At 33.6% G+C, this 19,092-nt stretch overlaps 2 protein-coding genes across 2 annotated transcripts; both read left to right on the top strand.

The window, feature by feature from the left end:
- Nucleotides 1–3,414: 3,414 nt before the first annotated feature.
- On the top strand, nucleotides 3,415–5,124 carry LOC130803793 (uncharacterized). Its single transcript, XM_057667994.1, has 6 exons — nucleotides 3,415–3,583; nucleotides 3,968–4,213; nucleotides 4,278–4,435; nucleotides 4,510–4,622; nucleotides 4,743–4,836; nucleotides 4,936–5,124. The coding sequence occupies exons 1-6, from the start codon at nucleotides 3,415–3,417 to the stop codon at nucleotides 5,122–5,124; spliced, it is 969 nt and encodes a 322-aa protein (XP_057523977.1).
- Nucleotides 5,125–7,424: 2,300 nt separating this feature from the next.
- Nucleotides 7,425–13,014, top strand: LOC130804609 (sulfite exporter TauE/SafE family protein 3-like). Its single transcript, XM_057669108.1, has 11 exons — nucleotides 7,425–7,915; nucleotides 8,196–8,355; nucleotides 9,209–9,409; nucleotides 9,844–9,908; nucleotides 10,168–10,195; nucleotides 10,281–10,432; nucleotides 10,524–10,574; nucleotides 10,657–10,878; nucleotides 11,607–11,700; nucleotides 11,862–12,002; nucleotides 12,607–13,014. Exons 1-11 carry the CDS (start codon nucleotides 7,700–7,702, stop codon nucleotides 12,690–12,692), a joined length of 1,416 nt encoding a protein of 471 aa, XP_057525091.1. The 5' UTR covers nucleotides 7,425–7,699; the 3' UTR covers nucleotides 12,693–13,014.
- The last annotated feature ends 6,078 nt before the right edge of the window (nucleotides 13,015–19,092 follow it).

The raw sequence follows: 19,092 nt of genomic DNA, 5'->3' as shown, positions 1-19,092 counted from the left end.
ATTATTATCTTTGTAATTTTTCTTATAAACACATAATAATTCTATTTCAAAAAGTAGACTTAAAATGCCTATTAACCTCGTTTATATGTTTATATAATTATTTATTTATAATCATGTGGAGTGTGTGTATAAATGAAGTTTGCACAATATGTCAACTAATATTGACGTGGTCCAGGAATTAAGGGGTCATCCCCATTGGAATCTTGGAGATTCTTTAATGGAAATTGAAAATGTTAAAATTAATTGAAGATCTTCAAATGTTTTTATTAAGTGTACAAAGGTTACTAACACACGCTTAATAATTGAAGAAAATGTGAAAAAAATAAGAGCATTGTATAATTTTATTCCAAAAATAAGCTTCGTAAAAACTTTATTCTCAAAATAAACGTCCGTACATCTAAATCTAGGTTTGGTATAAGTCGCTGTTACTAACACCGAATTAAAAAAAAATTTTTTTTTTAATTCGCTGTTAGTAACAGCAACTTAAGTCTTCTTCATTATTTCAGTTACTTTCTCATTCCAACCTACGAGATTAAGGAGTTGACTGGTCAACTCCTTAAGTCGCTACTAACAGCGACTTAGGCTTTTATTTAATTTTTTTTTTTTTGATTTTCGCTGTTAGTAACAGCGACTTATAACAAGCCTAAGTTTGGATGTACGGACGCTTATTTTGGGAATAAAGTTTTCACGGAGCTTATTTTTGAAATAAAGTTGTTCAATGCTCTTAATTTTTTCAAATTTTCATAATTGAATATAAGATGAGCCTTGTTTTCGTATTAATGCAAACTAAGAAAGGTTGAATTTCAAGTTTTAGTTGTACAAAGAAATTTTTCGATAAATGAAAAAAAAATATTTTTTGCCAAAAGAAATAATTGAATATAAATTTTGAATTGATGGAATGTCTTAAAATCACTTAAGCAAAGAACTTTTGGACTTTGAATTTTTGACGATATTTATATCCGTTGGCGATAACTCGTAGTTTAAAACATGATGAATTAACTTTACAAACTAATAAATGGGAAAACGAATTGATATACAATCCGAAATTAAGGTTGACTATTTTATAAACTATCTGTTAGAGTATATAACATATCCTGGGGCCTCAACCATCAGCTTAAGCTTTTGGTTGAGTTGGTTTCTTGACATGGTATCAGAAGCCAATGTGACAAAAGGTCACGGGTTCGAATCTCAACTACCCCTCATTCAAAGTGGAATATTGAGCACCATGTATGAGGAGAACATGTGTTGCATCCACACTTCTAGCCCAAAGGGCTCTCGTGTGAGGGGGCGTGTTAGAGTATATAACATATCCTGGGGCCTCAACCATCAGCTTAAGCTTTTGGTTGAGTTGGTTCCTTGACACTATCTTTTACTTAGGTTGGACCATATCAGGGGCTGTATTTGACTTTGGTATGACAATTAATATCAGGTATTTGACTATTTTATGAGGAGTTTTGGATGAATGTCCTTCGCGGATACATTTTTTTTAAATGAGAAATATAGAAAATAAAATTTTCTTTAAAAATAGTCACAAACTCAGAATATATCTCTCTACAATATTATCTTTTCTATTTATATTTGGATCAATTACCAACAACAGTCTTAAAGTTTACTCAATTTTAAATTAACAGCCTCGAACTTTTTTTTTACCAACAACAGCCTTCAACTTGGAAAACATAATAGCGATACAACCAATTTACCCCAATCTAACCAAATGACCGGTTTATGCCCCAAAATTACCTTAGACCAATTCTTTTTACCTTTGACTTAAATTTTAAAAAAACTCATCTAAACTATAGTTAATGAATAACCCAACTATCAACTACTTTGCCATTTTTACTCACTTTAAAAATAAAGAAAAAAAAATCGCATTTTCATCCTTCAATTCCTCTGTATCACTGTCAACATCATCTTCATTGTTCAGTCAGCCTCCATTGAAGGTAATTTCTTTGTCCTTTCCTTTTTATTAGGTTTTCATTTTCGTTAGGTTTTGCTTTACCTTTTTCATCACTTTTTTTTAGGTTCTATTGTTTCGTCATTTAGGGTTTTTGATAACGTTTGATGATATTCTCTTGTTTGCTATACTTAGATGTCTAATTCTGTGAGGTTAAGGGTCTCTTATGGTGGTGAATTTGTTAATGAACATAATGAAGTTAGCTATATTAACGGCTATGTGCATGATGGTATTGAAATTGGGATTGTTGATTTTCGTGTGAAAAAATGCTATGCAAAGGTGAGAAAGACATTAAATTTGAGGTCCCCTTTGAGATTTGATTTAAGGAGAAAGGCATGAAAATTAGATAAAAGTAGAAAAAAAAGTGAAGGACAATGATGATGTATTTGAGGCTTTTAAAAGCACTGATGAAGATGGCTTTGTAGACTTGTATGTAGTGGGAGGAAATCATGGGAAGGTGAGCACATCACATACAACAAATGTGGTGGAGCCTAGTGTAGGTAAAAGTAGAAAGTCATTGACCTCACTTTCAACATATTCTTCTAGGAGACCACAAAATCTAGATTCAGATGTTGAGTTACTTAACATACTTAACATTAAACCTATTGCAGTGAACTATTCACAACCACCACTTCACAAACCTGGTTCTCAAAGACCAAAACCAAGCTCCAAAAAAAACACCAAAAGCACATGTTCAAAGACATAAACTTCTTGTGAAGAGGAAGTCATTCAAAACAGCCATAGAAGCTCCTGCACAACCACCTAGGAAAAGACCCACGCCTCCTCCTCCACCTTCACCTCCACCTCCACTTGCCCCTGCACCTCCAAAGGTCATCCTAAGAAAAAAGCATTCAGCTAGGAGAGGACCTTCTCAAAGGAAGAAGGTACAACCTCCTCAACCCCAACCACAACCTGCACCTTCACATACATAACAGCCTGAAGCTGTTCCACCACCTCCCTTTCAACCACCTCCACCTCCACTACAAGCTAAAGCTGAACCTGCACAACTAGATCCACCTGTTAGTAAGAGAACAACCACAAAAAAGGGAAAAGGTAAGGTTATTCCTAAGAGGGCTGAGCGTAGTGCTAAGAGAGCATTGTTCATTGATGAGGATGAATTAGCCTATAAAGAGCAGCCCCAACTAGATCCACCTCCCTCTCAACCACCTCCCTTTCAACCACCTCCACCTCCACTACAAGCTAAAGCTGAACCTGCACAACTAGATCCACCTGTTAGTAAGAGGACAACCACAAAAAAGGGAAAAGGTAAGGTTATTCCTAAGAGGGCTGAGCGTAGTGCTAAGAGAGCATTGTTCATTGATGAGGATGAATTAGCCTATAAAGAGCAGCCCCAACCATATGTTGAGCTTGATGATGATGATTTTGAGGGTGATGTTGGTGATGACTTGTTTACTAGGATGTAGCAGAGGTTGTACTTGAGGAGGTAAACAGGACAGTTGATGGAAGAGATGCTACAACTGAAGAGGGAAATAGAAACAAAGGCTGCTGAAGCTAATGATGAAAATCATGAGGAAGATCTACAGCCAGAAGAGTTAAAAGAAGGATCAGATAAGTATCCAGTGTTCAATCTTGATATTGATTTTGCAAGAAAAATTACTTTGAAAGCTAGTTAAATTTTTCCTAATTTGAGACTTTTAAGACTTGCTATACAGTAACATGCCATTGAAAACAAATACGATTTCTACTCTTTGCACAACTACACAAAGAGGTTTGATACTTTTTGTGTAGATCGATATGACAAGTGTGCATGGAATAGGGTGAGAGGGAAAAGAGTTAAGTGTACTTGTGACAAGTTGAATTGCACTTTTTATTTACATGCTAGTAAGTTAAGGGGAGAGAAAAGTATGTAGATCAAGAGTTGCAGGCTAGAGCATCAATATTGGAATAAGCATCGAACAAGGAAGCTTACTTCTAAGTTTTTAGCTGAGAGTTATTTGGAGGTTTGGAAGTGGTATCCTGAGTGGGATTTAGTTAAGGATTTACAATAGAAAGTCAAGGAAGACTTTGGAATAGTTGTGGGGGATCAAAAATGTTGGTATGCTAAGGTAGAAGCAAAAGTTATGTTGTACGGAAATGGTGCTGATCAATACAAAAGAGTTTATGACTATGCAAATGTAGTGAGGATGCATAATCCTGGGAGTTCAGCACCTGTGAAGGTTTTACCAGAGATAGAGAGACCAATATTTCAGAGCATGTTTATATGTCTTAAACCTGTATTGGATGGGTTTTTAGCTGGATGTAGGCCAATAATAGAGATGGATGGGTGTCATTTGACAGACATATCCTGGTATATGTTTGACAGCAGTAGGTAAGGACGGAAACAACAACATTTACCTATTAGCATGGGCAGTTGTGGATGTGGAGGATTTTCGAACCTGGTCATGGTTCTTGACCAATATTAAAGAATGTCTGGGCACAGATGATGAAAAGGGCTACACATTCATGTTTGATAGGCAAAAGGTATTTCAAGTCAACATTTTAGTTTGTATTTTGTACATTAATTTGAAGGTTATATTATGCTTTGTATTTTTTAGGGACTTATAAGAGCCCTTGATGAGATTGTACCTGAGGCACATACAAGGTACTGTTGGAGACATCTTTGGGGAAATTTCAAACAAAAATGGTCGGTTGAAGCATACAAGTTTGTGTAATGGGCTGCTACCAAAGCAACCATTGAGGTACAATGTCTATTGCATTTATTTTGTGTTTAACTACTTACTTTTGGTATTTATTTGTTAATGTCTTTGCTTGCAGACAAAGTTTAAAGAGAAGATGAAGAACTGAAAGACCTTAATGCAGAGGCTTATGAGTACATGGTTTCAATACCATCAAATGCATGGAGTAGGCATGCATTTGACACTGTCTGTAAGTCAAACATGTTATTGAACAATATGTGTAAGTCTTTCAATGCTGTGTTGAAACCATGTAGAGACAAAGCTATGTTGACACATATGGAATAGATTAGGAGATTTATCATGCAAAGACACCATAAGAAAAGGGAAGGGTTAAATTCAATAGAGGGTGGTATTTTGCTTATGTTAAGAAAAAAAATTGAATGGTCTACTGAGGCAAACAAAAGTTGTATTGTTATAGTAGCTAGTAGCACATTGTTTGAGGTATTCTATGCCATCATGCGTATGCAACAATAATGAACAGTAGGGGAAATTGTGAGGAGTTTATACATGAGTACAACAGTAGAGCCAGTTATGCTAAGGCGTATGCTCCAATAATGAAACCTATGCCTGATGCTTCTGATTGGGAAAAGACCCCTCACAACAAGCCAGACCCTCCACCATACAAAAGGCTGCTTGGAAGGCCTTCAAAGAAAAAGAGAAGATTGGAGCCTGGTGAGGAAAGTAAGGATAAGAAGCAGAAAGGGAATTCAAGTGCTGATCAGGTAGGCAGGGAGATTGGTAAGCAAATCAAGTGCTCATTTTGCAATCAACCAGGACACAACAAAAGAAAGTGCAAGAGCACTGAACCTGCACCACCTGAGCCAACGAAGAAGGGAAGAAGGCCACCATTGACTGATGACTTGTCTGTGCGGTTAAGGGCAAGAAGAGAGAAACAAGAAGAAGCACCAGCAACCCAAGCATCCCAAGCATCAACAGTCACACAAGCATCCCAAGCATCAAACATTTTAGATAGTAATGAGTACCCTGATAGCCCAACACCAGTTTGTGCTTAGCTTGAAGGTTGTAATTTATTTTGTGCAAACACTATGTCTTTAAACTTGTTTAAGTATTATGTATTGTAAGCTTTAACTAACTGTCATTTTGTGGTGAAACATTTGGAATGGGAAGTTAGGATTGATATTATGAGGCACAATTGATGATTATAAAGCTTATGCTCCGTTTACTTATATTATGATTCAAAAGAGCAAGTTTACAGTTGATGGTTACATCATCCCAAAATTCATAATTGTCTACATTAATCTTAAAACTCGTTATAGCATGATGTTCTACATTCAAGCAAAAAAATACATCATGCAAAACCTACATTCTTCAACAAATCTTACACACCGTAACTAGCTATCCATGACACAATGATCACACCAAGGAATGTGTTAACAACCAATCCGCATCTCCAAACACGCTGAGGATAAAGCAGCTTCATCATCACCTGATCTGAAGTTTTCTTCCTAATCTTCTTGTTGGCCAACTCAAGTTTCCTTTTCAATGCATCAACTTCACTTTGTAGATTTGTTCTCTCATTCATAAGAAGCAATATGACCTCCTTTTGCCAATTAGTCATTTGCTTGTCCACCCAACGGAAAAGTTACAGCTTCTTGTGTTATTATGACCCTTGTAGTCAGGACACGCCACAAATCTCCTACCTGGGTTTTGAACAATCCATCCCCTTTGCACAGATACATCATAATCACAGTAGCATTCCATTCGAGTTTCGTAGTTCATTGATGATGTAGACATTTGTTAAAAAAACCCTAATTTCAGAAAAAGAGAATAAACAGAAGAGAAATAAGTAAGTGAAATAAACCCTAATGTGAGATTAAGCCTAAATTGAACAGTAACAGAGGTTGGGAGAACTTACCTGTAATTATGGCCTATTTAATGCACCTAAATGAAGGAGATGGAGTGGAGAAATGAGGGGAGTAAAATGGCGGTTTAAAAAGAGGTAATGGGTAGTTGGGAGTTGGGTTATGAGTGTTAACTGGGGTTCAGTCAAAGGTAAAAAGGTAGGTTAAAGGTAAGTCAAAAGTAAAGTCAAAGGGTTCAGCCGGTCATTTGGTCAGATTGGGGTAAATTGACTGTATCGCTGTCATGTTTTCCAAGTTGAAGGCTGTTATTGGTAAAAATAAAAAAAAAGTTCGAGGCTATTTATTTGAAATTGAGTAAACTTTAAAGTTGTTGTTGGTAATTAATCCTTTATATTTTTAAAAAATTATGAAATTTGAAAAACACATGAAAAAATTCAATGTAAACAGTTTAATTGTTTATATTTTTATAAACATGCTATCGTGCACAATATATTGAGAACCTTTTTAAAAAAAATACTATCACACTACAATGATAACTTAGATCAATTTCTTTGAGCAAAAATTTCTTTATGCCATATTTGGAAACAATGATTTCATTTGAAAATTTAGAATTAGCTTAAATTTATTATTTGGCAAATTAAAAATTTTCAAATTTAGATTCAAATTAAATTCCATCATTATTTTTAAAGTGATTAAAGTTGAGAATTTGAGAATGACTACCTAAACCTTGTCACTCTCAAATTCTTTATTTATAATTTCATAATAAAAATTCATAATTTGAAAGAAATACTTGTTTCCGAACTTTACATTATTGATTTTATTTGGTTGAACTCAATAAAATTGAATTCTTAATTTTAATTAGAATAATTTTATTTAAAATAATTCCATTTATATAGTGATAGAAGAAGTATACTCTTACCATAATGGATAATTCAATGTGAATATTCATTCAAAATTATTCCATTAAACAATCATTGTCACTCATTATTATTCACTCACCATGTATATCTTGCAGCAAGTAATTATTTTCGTTTCAAAATACTTGCTTTTGATATGATATTTTTTTCTAATAACAAGTATTAAAACGGATAATTTATACTTTTAGTATTCTTAATCATTTCCATATCCACTCTTCAACCAAAACCACCTCTATTCTCATAGTTTTATACAAAAATATTACCAAAATATCAATCTGATTAAATTTTTGTGGGTATCATAAAATAATCATGGTGATTATGGTTTCATGGTTGCCAAAATGGAAGCTTTTGAGATCAATTTTAATGGCTTCTTTGAGCTTTTTGTTGGCCTCCGTATTAGTTTCAGCTGGAAGAACCCTGAACTCCCTCAATAATCCCACCTTTGCTTCTTCTAATCATCTTCTTTCTCAATTTGTTTACTTTTTATGGCGACCTGATGAATCTGGTTACCACCATGTTTGGCCGGTAAATAATTATACAATTTATCTTTTCTTCACTTATTAAATATGGACTGTTTCACTTTTAGCTTTATTCTGTGGGTACCCAGAATCTTGAATCTTATGTTAATGCATTTTTAGGGAATTTTTACATAAAAAACAAAACCCAGAAATGAGTTTCTATTGGTTGATGAATTAATTTCATTTTTGTTCTGATTTAATGGGATTTAATTCATTATTCTGTGGGTAACCAGAATCTTGAATCTTATTTTGTGGGTATTATTTTGAAATGATTATTGGTTTAACAGGAAATCAAATTTGGGTGGCAAATTGTTTTGGGATCATTCATTGGATTTTGTGGAGCAGCATTTGGAAGTGTTGGTGGTGTTGGAGGTGGTGGTATCTTTGTACCAATGCTTAGTTTAATCATTGGGTTTGATCCTAAATCTGCAACTGCTATATCTAAATGTAAGGGTTTATCTTTAACCTTGTTATATTCCAATTATAGATTCTGTCAAGAATTTCTCCATGTTACAATGATAGTTACTTAGCTAGGAATAGGATAACGCCAAAATTGAATACCCAGAATTTATTTTAAGGAATACTTCCTCTGTCTTATGGGGTTAGCTATAAGTATACAATTGGTGTTTTCCGATGAAAGGGGTAAACAGTGTGCTTTAAGGGGAAGTTGTAGAAATGTGTCAAGCAACCAACTCAACCAAAAGTTTGAGTTGAAGGTTGAAGCCCCACGATATGTTACATACTCTAACATGCCCCTTATACGAGAGCTTTTTTGTGCTAAAAGTGTGAATGCTGCACAGACCCTTTTCGTACTTAATGCTGAATATTCCACTTGATAAGAGGAGTGGTTGGGATGCAATTCCATAACGTCTTGTTACATTGGTTTCTGATATCATGTCAAGGAACCAACTACCAAAAGCTAACCTGGATATGTTATATACTCTAACGAAATGTATGTATTAGATAAAAAGATAAGTTACACGTGTAAATTAGAATTAAAGAAAGAGCGTAGATTATGGAAAAAAATAGAATTGTAATGATTTTTATGGGACGGAATCAAATGAAAGCAATTTATATGGGATAGAGGGAATAGTAAAGATTATGTAGGAATCTAAGGATTCTTGGTCAATTTCTTATATTGATGGAGTACAAAATTGGAAATTTCTTTTACTGAAGTGCCTTTTTTCTGTATTTTCAGTGATTTCTGTTGGCTGAAAATGAAAATTTCTTGTTGGGATAATAAGGTACGCATTATATGATCATCAAATATGATGTTCGGGTGATTTTGTTTGATCTTCAGGTATGATAACCGGTGCTGCAGCCTCGACTGTGTACTATAATCTAAAACTAAGGCATCCAACTCTTGATATGCCGATCATCGATTACGATTTGGCTCTGCTTTTCCAGCCGATGCTCATGCTAGGAGTTAGTATTGGTGTTGCTTTTAATGTGATTTTTGCTGATTGGATGGTCACAGTGCTTCTGCTCATTCTTTTTGTTGGTAATTCTTTGTTCATTTTGGTGTTACTACATGAGTTTTAGTCTTTTTTTGATAGTGGGGTGTTTGGTACTTGGCTTTTACTTTGGCTTTTTGGTTGGCTTTTGGCTTATTGGTTGGTCAAACAACTAAAAAAGTGTTTGGTAAGTGACTTTTAAGCCAAAATAAAAAGCTACTCTAGTTAGCTTTTTTTTGTTGGCTTGTTGGCCCACTTTTTCTCTAATAAACAGCCAATGACCAATACTAAAAAAATCCAACAAACAAAGAAACATTTACCAAATATCTCCATAAACAGTTGGCTTTTTGAGCTAGCTTAAAAGCCAACAAACAAAGCCAACATTTTCAACTGATCAAACAAGCCAACTAAAAAATACAACAGCCAATTGCCAAACACACCCAATATGGTGGCCTGATCTGAGCTAGCTGACTCCCTGTAGGTACATCTATTAAAGCATTGCTTAAGGGTATTGAAACTTGGAGAAAAGAAACACTGATGAAGCAGGTAATTTGTGCATCTTATCCCCAATTCTCACTTGATTCTTATAGTGTCACTAACGAGAAAATAAGTTAAATAAGTTAAAATTTTACTCCAGGGGTCAATCGGAAACAATGTCTTTGTTAATACTAACAAGTGTAAAGTTGGAGCATCAAACCCCCAAACCCCATCTAGGTAGTAACGGCAATGGGGTAATGGTACGGGATGGAGTTAACTATGAGTAACTATTTCCTTTCTCTTTAAACATGGCTATGTTTGATTGCAGGAAGCTCTTAGGCAGTATGCATCCAATGGTAAGTAAGATACTTGCGTTGCGTAGGCATCACTAGACTATTGAGATTCAGTATCTTAGTTATCCGCCTTTCTAATTGAAAACAGGTACCAATGGTGAAGCAGTGGAATATAAGGCCCTGCCTAGCAGGCCAAACAAGGGAAAAGACGCAGATTCCGTCATCAATAATGTTCGCTGGAAGGAACTTGGTCTCCTTGTCTTTGTATGGGCTGCATTTCTAGTCCTGCAAATTTTCAAGGTCCGCGTTCTTAGAAAGAGTTTTGAACTTATTTGTTCTCCTACGAGATAATTAGTTTTCATTACTAACTTCCCGAATACAATTCAAACAGGAAAAAACAGCCACTTGCTCTACAACCTATTGGGTTTTGAACTTAATGCAGGTATTTTCTATTCATTTTGTTGTCCATTTGCTTTTTTCCCGTTCTTTATTCGGATTATAAAATGATCGTAAATGTATTCCAGATACCTGTTGCTGTTGGTGTATCCTCTTCTCAGGCATTCAGCTTATACAAGGGGCACAGAATAATCTCCTCAAAGGGAGATGTTACCACTAACTGGAAAGTGCACCAGCTTGTCTTATATTGCTGTTGTGGGGTATCAGCCGGTATCGTTGGTGGACTGCTTGGTCTTGGTGGTGGGTTTATTTTGGGTCCCTTGTTTTTGGAGCTAGGAATTCCTCCTCAGGTGAGACTTATTTGTGTTATCTGTTCGTCTGTTATTGTTCTTTGAGAAGTGTATATATTAAGAGCATGTAATAGAATTAATGAAATTGGACTGTTGATATTTTTGATTGTTAGCTCTAAGGTTGTCAGGATCGGGATTCTACGTAGGATTGAAATCAACTGGTGAGAGGGATTGTAGGACTAAATCGTAGGATCGGACAATCCTACAAATTTGCAGAATTAACAAGTTGTATTATGTCAATGTTTATTGTTTGATCATTTTCAATATAAAAAAGCATTAAGAATCCATATATTTTCTAAAGATTTTGCTTTACTTTTAAAATACATACATATCTTACCCTTTTAATGTCGTTTTTTTTCTCTATTCTTAACTAGAAGATACACATAATATATTTAGAGCACATACACACAAGAATAAAATAATAAACCATTGTAAATAAAAAAGAACGAAGATACTAGCAAAAATATTTAAATCAGTAGTTTTAAACGATCCTAGCCGATCCTAACGATCCTACTAGCGATCCTAGCCGATTCTAACGATCCCACTTGATTCCGATTCCAGTAACAATCCTAGTCATTAGGTCCGATCTGGATAGTAAAATCGTACGCTTATACGATCCATATCGCGATTTGAACAGTAGTTAGCTCTACAAATGATCACAACTTAGAATTTGAAGGTATAGATAGCGAAGCAAAACCCTGACTCCTGATCTTTATTATATCCTGCAGGTTTCAAGTGCTACGGCCACCTTTGCAATGGCCTTTTCTGCTTCCATGTCTGTTATAGAGTACTACCTTCTCAAGCGTTTTCCAATTCCTTTTGGTAAACAATTGTCTTACTTTCCCACTTGTTGCTCCATATATATTCTCAATCCAACAGTTAACTGAAAAAATTGATCCCTTAAATCTGCAAGGATGACTTCTTACTACTTGTATATTTTTTCCTGGAAAACTAACAATTTTTCTTTGGACTTGTAACTGCAGCGCTTTACTTCATTGCTGTAGCGACTTTTGCTGCCATTGTTGGACAACATGCTGTAAGAAAGCTGATAATTATTTTGGGAAGGGCATCCATAATTATCTTCATCCTGTCTTTTACAATCTTCGTTAGTGCTGTCTCATTAGGTAAGTTACTTATCCAGCACTTCTGATGTTCTACAATCATCTTTGTAGAGTAGCTATCTGCATAGACATGCAAACATCGACTTTTAACTGAAGTGAACTTATCGGCTTTCTGACCTGAAATCCGTTATTCGGATATGGCTTAGTTTTTTGTATGTTATGCTATGTTACTCGGATTCTTCATTTTGCTTCAGTACCCTTGTCCGATTCTTGATGCTCGGACATTGGCATTGCACTTAGACGCTTCATTTTAGGCGTGAAATTGAATATTCAGATGTATCTGGCTCTTGGACACGTAACAGTATCCAACTTCAGTACCCGAGTCCAAGTAACTTAGATATTTTAGTCGGACTTGGGTACTTGTGTCATACTTAAGTATGTTCCCAAGTGTTTGTCTTGGCTTATTTTGTGAAAACATTCCATAATTCTGGTCCAAATCGGTGTGTTGAGGTGTCACGCCAATGTGGAGTGTCAAAGTCTCAGTACCAATGTCGAAGTGTCGTGGACCCAACACGAGTACTTCATGAGTTAAAACGCCCGAGTAACAATTTACATGCATATATAAGTACTAAGTGAACTCATTGTACGCGCTATTTATAATTTGCAGGTGGAGTTGGCATCTCGAACATGATTGGAAGCATTCAACGACATGAATACATGGGATTTGAGAATCTTTGCAAGTACAAGAAATAAGTCTTTCAATCTTTTTATTGTTTCTCGAGGTAACAAGACCTCTTGCTTCTTACGACATTACACAAATTCGGTTACATAAAGTTGTGTGTTTCTTCCTTGAGCAATGTTGCTGTTTGTTCCATAGATTTTTTTCCATGTAAAAAGTATACCAATTCTTTCTGTATAAATGTTTTTTTCCTTTACTTTTCGACGAAAAAGATGGATGATGTATCTTAAGCAGTTGTTGATTGTTTATTCCCACGATTTCGTTGGGAACTGGCGAACGAGTGATTATGTTCTCCGAATTCAGTGAAATCATAGTTTCAATTTATGTTTGTGCTCATTTTCATGTACAACTGGGCGATTCCATGGTTTTGCGAAGATCTCAACATGACCTATGGATTTGTTTTCATGATCGGATTATTTGTTTTCATGATTGAACGATGATTAGAAGCTCAGATTGTCCATATTTTCCTCCTTTTTAGTTACAGAAGGCGGAAATATATATTCATATACAAATAATCCTTCTATCGAGTAGATATTATATATTTTTTTTTATGTGAGAACTTAAAAAAGACGGAGGATATACTATGTCTATGTGCATTGTGCGGTAAATGTGATTTGAGAATTCGACAATAATAATTTTGTTGCATGTACGCCACTTAATTAAAATGAAGAATCAAACAAATAATTTTGGAATTGACAGATTTTTTTGTTGTCATTCATATGAATGTAGAATCCTTCCTTATGCTATTTATTGTAGATTCATTAATGATAAAAAATGAAGATCTAATATGTGTTTATTCAATTCATCGAGTTGATTAAGATCAGGTGTTTTGTGTCGATGTCAATTCAAGTCTTGCATCTATGTTGGTTTTCACATAATTGTAAATTTATTTTTAAAGTCAGATTAAGTTTAAGTATAATTATAAGGTCAGATAAATGTCAAATCATTGGATCTGTTTAAAATATAGACCATGGTGTGGTGTGGGGCGTTGTGGTATGTCAAAAATGTGGACCCCAGGTAGTTGGACCAAGTGCTATGAAATTGACAGTGTTGGTGTATTATCGCATGTTTAGGACTAGGGGTGTTCATGGGCCGGGCTTTATTTTGAGCCTTTATTCGGCCTTTTTTTAGAAGGGCTTTGTAAGGGTCAGACCGAAAACAGGCTATACTATAATTTAAATGAAGGGGGTCATAAAAGGGCTCAATAAGGGCCGAAAACGGGCCTTTGTAAATAGCATAATTAATGTATAATTTAAATATTATAAATGACAATGTCAATAAAATTATTAATATTTTTTCAATTTAATTATTATAAATGATAATTTAATTGTTATAAATTGATAAATAGGGATTAAAATAATTTTTAATAGTAAAAAAGGGTCAAGTGGGCCGGGTCAGACTTTAAAAGCCAGCCCATTTAAAGCCCATATTAATTTTAAAGGGCTCTTATCCGGCGCAGAACACCCGTATTTAGGACTGATGACAGCAAAACAATTGGTCTACTAAGATTTTATGGATAAGCATTAGATAATGGATTCATGCCTTTTCAAATAGAGATGATGCCAGCAATTTGTATTGCTTAAATGCCCAATTATTTTTTAGGCTCATGATTGGAATGAACACAAGATGTTGTTGACTGTTGAGTTTACTCTATTCTTTAAATTTTCATAATATATTATTTTAGTAGCAAATTTGAAGTGAGAATGCTTTGTTTACTCTATAATAACTAACAATAGTTGGAAGCTTGCAAATTGCCTCGCAAAATGAGTTACATGAAGAATAATGTTGAAAAGCAATTGAAATTGCAATGAATTTATCAAGAATTTGTGTAAATTCAGTTGGTCTCTTATACTCAGCCTAATAAAATTTAATACATACTCTTACTTTATATTTATATAGAGCGATTTAATAAGAGATAATATCTACAATTTTAATTTTGTGTAAAATTAAACATACAGAAGAGTATATCTTAGGAGTAAATTCTAAGGTTTTACAATTTTGTATTCTGGGAGTACCTAGGACATTGGTGATACTTGAAAATTGAAATTGGTGACACAAATTACCATAATAATTAATGTGTGAGTAAGTGGCCTCATGTTTAGGTGACCTATATGCTACATGTAAAAACAAGTTGAATGAAAATTAATTTTAAAATTTGTTCCAGTGAACATAATACTTAAATTTAAATTGTTTGACCAAAATTAATCTGATGAAAGAAGACATAGAAGTCGAGTCTCGATCCTTAAGTCAAGATGGACATGGGTAGGTTTGGGTCGGGTCCAACTAGATCCAAACTAAGACCCTATTTTTATTGGATTCAGATTCGGACCCAGATTCATAAGGTCTGAAAAATTAAATCTAGTAAAGAATTATTTTAATCTGAAATTGTTTTAAAATATTTAACACAGTTTTCCAACATTCAAACTCTTCAAATCTTTCGAATTTAAAGCATAGATACAACGACCACATTTTAAGTTACATGAACCGGCAGGTTCCAAATCACGTAATCATTCAAAATATAAAGTTCCAAATCATACAGTTAAAAACATATAATGGTTAATACATAATTTTGGAAAAAAAATATAAATGGATATCAAACGTGTGAATCCAAACCTAAACTCATAAACCCTAATCCGATCTGTACAAGTATAAAAGTAAGTAAATTTAAACCCTTAAATTAAAATCAAATTGAATCTAAACCCTTAAAATATTGAAGACCGATGTCCATCGTCCCAACTCTCTAAGTCCCAACTCTCAACAAGTCTCAAGTCTCGGGCACCCGAAATAAGAAGAGGAAAAAAATAAGAGGCCCGGAGCAAAGGTAGACCTATTCTTGTTTCCTTTTCCTTGCTGTTTTCCCTTGTGAATTGATGGAGTAATAATTTAGCCCCTCTTTAGTAGGAGTATACCAACATCTGCCTCTCTCCTTTTGTCTCCAAATAATCGAGCAATAAATTAGACAGACAACATCAAAAAAGCAATCAAAGATGGTGTTTTACATCAAGGCTAGACCCGAAGCTGGGGATTACACCATCTTCATGGGTCTTGATAAGTATGAAAATGAAGAACTCATCAAATACGGTTTTCCTTAAGACATTTGGTAATCCACTTACCTATTTCTATCCCTTTTTATCGCATTTTTATTTATGCTTTCTGGGTCTTCTTTGAATTTTTTGTTTTTAAATTGATGGGTTTTATTCATAATTGATGATATCATTTGACATCTCAAATTTGGTTTTCTTGAATTGGATTTTTTGGTGAATTATCCACTATAACAGGTCATCGGGTTATCCAAATTTACTTTAGAAAAATACCCCTTAAAGTTAAGATTATTCATGGTTAATTAATAGATAAATTATTATAGGAAAATCATGAAAAATTTAGATTATTCTAAATATTTTTTCTTAAAAAATATTGGAGACGACGCCCCACCCTGTGCCCTAACCTACGCATTTTGCCGTAGAAAAACAGATAATAAAAAAATGAAAAAATAACGACGACTTAACGAAATGGCGATACTTTAATTTCATCATCAAATTGGAGACCAATAAATGATGACCTAGCAAAATAGTGATCAAATTGTAACAAAAGTAAGGAAGTTAAAATTGTTAATTGTTAAAGCAAGTGTCAATAATCTTAACAATGACGTTAACTTTGAACATTTAGTCGAACATGCTTTGTCTTGTACTTTGAATAAGGTCGATAAAGATGTGTCGGATATGGGTGGTTTAAGGTTTGGAACGATTGATAAGAGTTGCTTGATCAAAGCAACAAGAAAAAAAGCAAACCGTGAATGGCTCGACCAGACGCTCGATTGAGCAGTGCCTAGCTCGACCGGTTGAGCGGTGTTGGCTCGGTCGAGCAGAATGTCCAGAACAAGTCAATAACTTCACTGGAAGCTCACTCGACCGAGCGAGGTAGTGACTCGATTGAGTGGTAGTCGAGCAGATTATATTGGATCCTGTTTTTTGTTAGAATGTGTAGTGATTATGCAATAATATGGTGCATTACTCTTTTGTTTATTGTAATGTTTATTGTAATGTTTATTGTCATAGTTAATTGGAGTGTTAAAAGTGCTTAATAGTGAGTAATTGAGAGATTCTAAGAATGATACTCACCTTCCACTATAAAAGGGAGTATCATTCAAAGAAAAAAGGCCACAAAAAAAAAACACACATATTGTTGAGAGGGCTATTTCTTTGTAAGAAATTTGAGAGTGTTCTTCATAGAATTAGTATTGTAATCTTGAGAGAGTTGTTTTCAAGATAAAAGGAGGTTTATTATACTTGTAAATGTTGAATTCAATATAATAAACTACATTTGAGGAGAATGTATCCAAGATACCTCATACACCTGTGTTCATCTTTTGCATTATATTTTTCATTTGTTTTTCATTGTTGAACCTGTTAAAGGCTTTTAATTCAGTTATTTAGAGACTGCAAACTAAAGCACATTAAACAATTAAATTCCGATATAGTATAGTTTCACGATTTATACGACTAATTAAGGTTTGTACAAACTTATGTTGTATAAACTCAATTCTTCAACATCAATATGAGCTTCTCTTGAAAAATCCTTGTCCATTTATGAGTAGAATTTCTCATAGATTGTCGTCATATTATATTTTTTAAAATAAAGATCTGTTTGAATTGAGGGTAAATATTTAATGGTAAAAAAATCAAACTAATAGATTAATAGTAATTAGAGATGCAAATGAAGTAATTGAAATAATTGTGAAAGAAATAAAATAAGAGTATACTAAAAATGATAATAGAAAACATATGGTTTTTCTCAATTGGAGGAAAAAATTTCCTCAATCTCCCCTACGTTAAATTTATTTTTCAAATTTACAGTCTAATCAATTTTTCACCGCTTTAATAATTAAATTTTTTAAATTATCTATCTAATTAACTTATAGACCATGCATGTTAATTATAGGTTCAATACCTGGGTATTACTATATATCTAATTACCAATTACACATTTGGACATCTTGTTAGCCAAAAACCTCAGCCTAATTAATTAAGAGGTGATTAATTAATGAGTTAAAACATTAAACTTCTACATAATTGTCTCTACATAATATGTTGGACACATTTTATTTTATTTTCTTATTCTCTGATGAACAAGTTACAAACCTTTTAAAAGTACTTAATTTTTTTTGATAGAGTAAAAGTACTAAGGATATAAAAAAACATAATTTTTTTTTCCCTGAGTTTGGTATTAAGGGTATCATACACACATTAGAAAATTATTTTGGGTATAAAAAACATAATGATATACCAAATGTTGATGTCAAACCAAAGGATATATATGAGTAATTTTTTCTTTTCAATTGATAATACTACCTCTCAAGGCCGTCGATTAGCAAGCATAAAGTGGGCTACCTTCCAGGATCTTGAATTTTTTTTAGGTCCAAAAACTTATTTTTATGTGTGTATGTGATATATTTTTGAGGAAGTGATATGAATTTGAATTAATTGAAAAATAATTCACATTTTTTGCTGAGTAATATTAGTTCTTAGTGCTTTTTTATAATATAGTTTAAATATCAATAATAAAAAACAAAAAGTATATTATATTATTTATTATACTTTAAGTATTTACGAGTCCTTTTTATCTTTTGCTCTAAAATTTAAAAACAAACAAAACAACCCTATTTAACTCAGTTATTTATTAATAGTGACACTTTACTCAAAAAGTCTCACATAACAAGCTATTAAGTAATGCGGTTAGCAAGTGATAACATTACTTTCCCACTTTTGAATTTTCTATTTGTACGTGTTTCATGCACCGACATTTACTTCTCGGCAATATGTTCGCTGATTATTGAACACTCTTTACCGTACTAATACCAGTGTCCAGTAATAATACCGATCGCATCTCCTAACAAATTTTCATATGTTCTTAATTAAAATTTATAAATTTTAGTGTTAAATTTTGACTATCATTTCTCATTAATCTATTTAAAAGACATATTCATGTGAAATCTTAATAGATTCGTCTCAATATCTATTTTTCTAAAGGAAAAAGTGTCGAAAACTACCTAATAAAATTTTTTCTCAAAAAAGTACTTAATAAAAAAAAATTTCTAAAAAATACCTAACAAAAAATTTCTTTTCAAAAGAGTACTAAGTAACGGCTAGAGTTAAGTTTTCCATTATCATTTGCTTTTTCCCTTTGAAAAAATTGACGCAATTCCATTTTCTTATTCAAAATATTTTCTCTCTCCTATAATTCTTCATCTGCTTTCTTACTCACTGTTTCGAAAACCCCCATTACAAACGTCCCCATCTTCTTCACCCAAGCAGTCATTTGTTTGCAATTTTAAAGTTCTTCTTCCTTTACTATTTCCTTATTCATCTTCACTCACTTCCCTCTGCAAAAATTTTCAAATAAGTAACTTTACCCTAG

The sequence above is a fragment of the Amaranthus tricolor genome, chromosome 17, assembly GCF_026212465.1.
Source record: "Amaranthus tricolor cultivar Red isolate AtriRed21 chromosome 17, ASM2621246v1, whole genome shotgun sequence".
NCBI classification, from domain to species: Eukaryota; Viridiplantae; Streptophyta; class Magnoliopsida; order Caryophyllales; family Amaranthaceae; genus Amaranthus; species Amaranthus tricolor.
This window is presented reverse-complemented; position numbering and strand designations above follow the sequence as displayed.

Excerpts from the sequence above, each read along its gene's own strand:
- LOC130803793 (XM_057667994.1), top strand. The coding sequence starts at position 3,415 with ATGGAAGAGATGCTACAACTGAAGAGGGAAATAGAAACAAAGGCTGCT. Across the intron at positions 3,584-3,967 it reads AAAAATTACTTTGAAAGCTA|TCAAGGAAGACTTTGGAATA; the intron begins GTTAAATTTTTC and ends TACAATAGAAAG. Across the intron at positions 4,837-4,935 it reads GTAGGCATGCATTTGACACT|ATTAGGAGATTTATCATGCA; the intron begins GTCTGTAAGTCA and ends CATATGGAATAG.
- LOC130804609 (XM_057669108.1), top strand. The coding sequence starts at position 7,700 with ATGGTGATTATGGTTTCATGGTTGCCAAAATGGAAGCTTTTGAGATCA. Across the intron at positions 7,916-8,195 it reads GTTACCACCATGTTTGGCCG|GAAATCAAATTTGGGTGGCA; the intron begins GTAAATAATTAT and ends TTGGTTTAACAG. Across the intron at positions 11,701-11,861 it reads GCGTTTTCCAATTCCTTTTG|CGCTTTACTTCATTGCTGTA; the intron begins GTAAACAATTGT and ends TTGTAACTGCAG.